The sequence below is a fragment of the Lucilia cuprina genome, chromosome 6 (assembly GCF_022045245.1).
Source record: "Lucilia cuprina isolate Lc7/37 chromosome 6, ASM2204524v1, whole genome shotgun sequence".
Lineage (NCBI taxonomy): Eukaryota > Metazoa > Arthropoda > Insecta > Diptera > Calliphoridae > Lucilia > Lucilia cuprina.
The window spans coordinates 33,227,262-33,232,497 of NC_060954.1; the positions used below are offsets into that span (position 1 = coordinate 33,227,262).

At 31.9% G+C, this 5,236-nt stretch overlaps 2 protein-coding genes across 2 annotated transcripts; both read left to right on the top strand.

Moving 5' to 3' along the window:
- The first annotated feature begins 1,688 nt into the window (after positions 1-1,688).
- Positions 1,689-3,041, top strand: LOC111675388 (glutathione S-transferase 1-like). The gene has a single exon (XM_023436153.2). The coding sequence runs from the start codon at positions 1,758-1,760 to the stop codon at positions 2,424-2,426; it is 669 nt and encodes a 222-aa protein (XP_023291921.1). The 5' UTR covers positions 1,689-1,757; the 3' UTR covers positions 2,427-3,041.
- A 1,218-nt stretch (positions 3,042-4,259) lies between these two features.
- Positions 4,260-5,029, top strand: LOC111675398 (glutathione S-transferase 1-like). Its single transcript, XM_023436164.2, has one exon. It carries the CDS (start codon positions 4,295-4,297, stop codon positions 4,955-4,957), a length of 663 nt encoding a protein of 220 aa, XP_023291932.2. The 5' UTR covers positions 4,260-4,294; the 3' UTR covers positions 4,958-5,029.
- Positions 5,030-5,236: the final 207 nt, after the last annotated feature.

Consider the following 5,236-nt stretch of genomic DNA (forward strand, 5'->3'; position numbering starts at 1 on the left):
TTGATATACTTTAAGGTAGGTGTAGTACCAAGACTTTTGGATGTTACACACATCAGCACAAACGCATAATACCCTCCCCACTAATCAAAACATATGTTGACAAATTATTGAAAAATAATCGTTTAACAATATTAGTTCTTGTTTTGAAATTGTAGTAGAAGAGGGCGCGTAATCATGATTAAGCAATTTTTAAAGATATACTTAAATGTACAGTAAGTTCAAATAAATTATTACAATAAATTATATGTATGTAAATACATTGAATAAAGTATATAAAAAGATTTTATGCAAAATAATTCAAAATTAGTTACAGCGTCAATTGAAAGTGAGAGAATGAAATTACTTAATTTTTAAATATTTGTGTAAAAAATAACTAATACTTTAAAATAGGAAATCAGAGTTAATCGTTTTGACACATGAAACATTGGAATAAAGGTCTTAAAATTATATTTTTAATATATGTACAGAGTTTCACTGTCCTCTCCACATGCTCTTCATTCGTCTAAAACCGCACGTCCAATTTTGTATAGATGTGCCCGTAATCCTGTATATCAAAATACGTACCATCATACTAACCTCAGACTTGATCCTATGCTCTTGTTGATCCTATTCTCTATATGATGTCTTCATTATAATTTTTGAGGTTGACTTCGCCGACGCGTTCGTCTTTGGAATATCTGGCTTGGCGTTGTTAACCTTTTTCGTAGGATTCTGATTTAGGGTTCCTTTGAGTGAAGTATGGCTTTGTTTCTACTGTGGATAAGGATACGGGAAGCTCTTTTTCTTTATTTTCAGCTGTCAACTTCTCTTTTGTGCTATAATGATGTTGTTATTATTAAAAATAAGTTCATTTTAATTTTCAATATAAAAACTTCAACATATTCATTTATTAATTAATAAAAATATCTATTAAAAAACTAGCCAAAGTTGGCACTCAATTAACCGGAAAAATCGATTATACGGAATGCTTCCGGTCCCGACCATCACGAAAAATCGAGGTCCCACTGTACCAATAAGTTGCATCTTAAAGATTACCAGACAGATTTTTAGGACCTTGTATTCCTAATTTTCTGTTCACTATTATACAAATTCGAAAGGTACCATTTGATAATAGAATATTTGCTTTGATATAGTTTCAATAAGAACGATCAGTGTTAAATTTCACGTTTCCAAATTTCATATTATAGAAGATTCAAAATAGTTAACAATTAAACAACAAAAAATTCCACAGAAGTCTTCAATACAATTTTCAAAAAGTTAAAACTATATATTACACATTCTTTTCCAACTCAGTGTACATATATAATTAATAAAATTGCTGGTCATCATCTGAAAGATGGTGTCACTAAATACTAAATAATTCAAAATGTATAGGTATTTATGTATATGTATGTATATACATACATATGCATACAACGTTTAGATTTTGTCATTTAAAAATCTATGCGAGTACACATGTATTTTAATAAATATTAATTATTTGAAAACAAAACGAACGAATACACACGCGTATATTTAATTATTTAAGTTTGAGATACGAAAAGTATAGTTTGATTAGTTAAGAATCGGAAAGCTTTAAGTAAATATGTTGTTGTCTGTCTGTTCTTATCGAGCGTGTGTTTGTTTGGTAGTAGTTAATACAAAATCTCATCGAAAAGCTCGCAAACAAACTTAAATAAACAATTTCAGAATGGGAAGATTAGTTTCTTGAGATCCGGCAACAGACACAGTCGTTAGATTCGTAACATTAAAACAAAATGCCCAAATTAACTTTATATGGTTTAGATCTTAGTCCACCTTTCCGTGCCTGTGTTTTAACTTTGAAGGCATTGGATTTACCATACGAATACAAATTCATTAATTTGTTGGAAAAAGAACACTTGTCTGAAGATTACCTAAAAAAGAATCCCCAACACACAGTACCTCTTTTGGAAGATGATGGACATTTTATCTGGGATTCCCATGCCATCATCACCTACTTGGTGAGCAAATATGGCAAAGATGATTCTCTCTATCCCAAGGATTTGCTTAAGCGTGCAGTCGTCGATCAACGTTTGCACTTTGAAAGCGGTGTAGTATTCCAAGGCAGTTTGCGTAACATTACAACTCCCTTGATCATGAAGAATGTAACTAGAATTCCAAGAGAAAAAATTGATGCCATTGTTGACACCTACGGATTTTTGGAAGTTTTCCTTAAGGATTCACCATATTTGGCCGGCGATCATTTAACTGTGGCCGATTTCAGTAACATTTCGACAGTTAGTTCTTTGGTGGCATTTGTTGAAATTGACAGTGTTAAATATCCAAAATTGACTGCCTGGATTAAGCGTTTGGAAGCTCTTCCTTATTATCATGAAGCAAATGCTGTTGGTGCCAAAATATTGATTGATATTATTAAATCTAAGAACTTCACAATTGTAGATTAAGTCGGTAATATTTAAATATTAATTTGTTATTAAACTTAAATATAATTAAGTGTTAAAATACTTTATAAATGGTTTAATTAAACAGTTTTCACAAATGTTTATTGCTCCACAAAAGTTATCTGTAGAATTGGGTCCACGATTAACACAAGCTCTGTCCGCATTGTTACTAAATGTGTTTGAAAAGTAATAACTGTAACAATTTCACATTTATCGGACAGTTATTATTATGAATGAATCAAAATGAAGGTATTCACTTTTTCAAGGACTTTATTACACACATACGTTTTCAGCTATAACACCGACAATATATTTGAGACAACAAGATTTTCATACTGGCAAAATACAAAGTTTCCATTGTAATCAAGTATGGTTTACAGATGAATCTAAACTAACGTATTGTGAGACTGGAGACATTATTATATATATATAGGTGGTAGTGTGCTAGTCTGTGAGTCTAGGGTTGTGGGTTCGATTCTCACCAGAGAATCTGGTCTGCTAAAATACAAAGGGCATATGGTCATCGTTACCCTGTTTGGTAAATTAGGTTAGAATATAATTTATAATTAACAATTAATTAAATCAAATAAATAATATTCGTGTTATATTTTAAACCGATATCAATGTTTGTTTGTGAATTGTGTTTGTTTAATTGATTTTAGATAGTGGACCTTATATGAAAGGTATGGTCGTACAAATACAGGATTCAGTTTAAGTTTAGTTGATAGAGGATGTATACAAAATCGAATCTGAAGAAATGCACTTAGCCACCACCGGGACCATGCCATCATATCAACAGATTTGCATATTTTGAGGAGGCTTCTGGTTGTGCTCTCGTTAGGGTCATTTCCGTTTCACAGGAAACTGAAAAGGACGGGAATTCCCAAACTCTAGTATTGCCTCATATCATATACGTATATTTCATTGGGTGGAATATCTACAAACATTTCTAGAGCCTTTGTTAGCGCAGTGAGCATGGCATGTACGGTGAACTTCCAGTAGTAGTTTGATATTACATTTTTTGTTCAAAGAAGTCCAACAGATTATAGAAGCATAAATTAGAATTGGTCGAATTACTGGACTAAGTCCCCATTTAATGTTTATGGTTGTCCTATATAGCTTGCGACATGCCTTGTTGATCATATCCTCTATGTGGTACTTCCCTTTTTACTTTCAGTCTTCAGGGACCCTTATTAGTATTACTAAATCGTCTTTATAGCACACAGGTCTTAGTTCTATTTAGGTTAGTGTTTCTTAGAAGGCTTTTTATCTTAGTGATCCAGCGTAAAGAGGACAAAATGCTACCCTGTGGAGTATTGCGAAATACCGTTTTACTGATAATTATTACGTACATCTCGCAGCTGATCTGTTCTTTAGCATGTAGTTGATCCAGTTATGGAGCACCCGGTTAACATAACACTGGTTTAAGAATTGGATAAGAGGATCAGTTAGGGGTATATGTGAAATTTAAGCATGCAGTAAAATTGTTTGACAGATGAACTGAAACAAGCCCCATTTCACTGAATATAGTATTATATACTGTAGCATGTCAAGCGTTCTAACATTGCAGTTTTTCAAAGATAAAGTAAAAGCTTTCGATGTTAATTTCTCAACTTGTGTTTCTCATACAAATAAAAAGTAAAAGCTTTCGATGTTAATTTCTCAACTTGTGTTTCTCATACAAATAAAATTTTTACAAAAACAGACTCACTAGCATGAGAATTTTTTTAAAAATGCATGTCATCATTAATGAGATAAAGAGAAATTACAAAAAGTTCATAATTATAAACAATATAAAAAGCTAAAAATTCTTAATTTAATTCAGTTACACTAGACGCGCTATCATCAATCAACGTTTCATCAGGAGAAAAATGACTAAACTGACATTGTACGGCTTTGAACCAAGTCCTCCAGTACGTGCGTGTCTTTTAACATTAAAAGCTCTGCAATTACCATTTAAATATGTTCATATTAATTTAATGTCCGGTGACCATATGGCTTCCGAATATCTCCAAAAGAATCCCCAACACACTGTACCCACACTAGAGGATGATGGTCATTATATTAGTGATTCCCATGCCATTATCGCCTACTTGGTTAGCAAATATGCTAAAGATGATTCACTTTATCCAAAGGATTTACTCAAGCGTGCTTTGGTCGATCAACGTTTACATTTTGAGGGTGGTGTTGCCTACTATGCGTTGCGCAACATTTCTTTGCCGCTGTGGCTAAGAAATGATAATCAAGTGCCTCAAGAGAAAATTGATGCAATTGTAGAAACCTATAATTTTTTGGAAATTTTTCTCAAAGACTTACCATTTATTGCAGGAAATCATTTAACAATCGCTGATTTTAGTATTGTATCGATAGTGACTTCCTTGGAGCCCATATTGGGCATCGATACATCAAAATATCCAAAATTAACAGCATGGTTAAAGCGAATGAAAACCTTACCATATTATCAAGAAGCAAATGGAAATGGTGCTCAGCAGTACAGTGAAATGATAAAATCCAAAAATATTACAATTGTATGAGTGTTGAAATATAAGTATATATAAATGTAGTTAATAAATAAAAATTTTCAAATTTTTTTTGTTTCCAATATACTTTTTAAACAAATAATTTATTTGGACAAATTTTCTGCCTAAACGGACAAGTTCTGGCAAAGAAAGGTAAAGGAACACGGCTATTGTTTATGTGAAGAAATTTAAATTTATTTTTTAATTAATTATATGTATACATTTCAGATATTTATATATGTATTTACTTATAGGTATATATTTAAGAGTCTAGTGATGACAGTAAGCTAAACC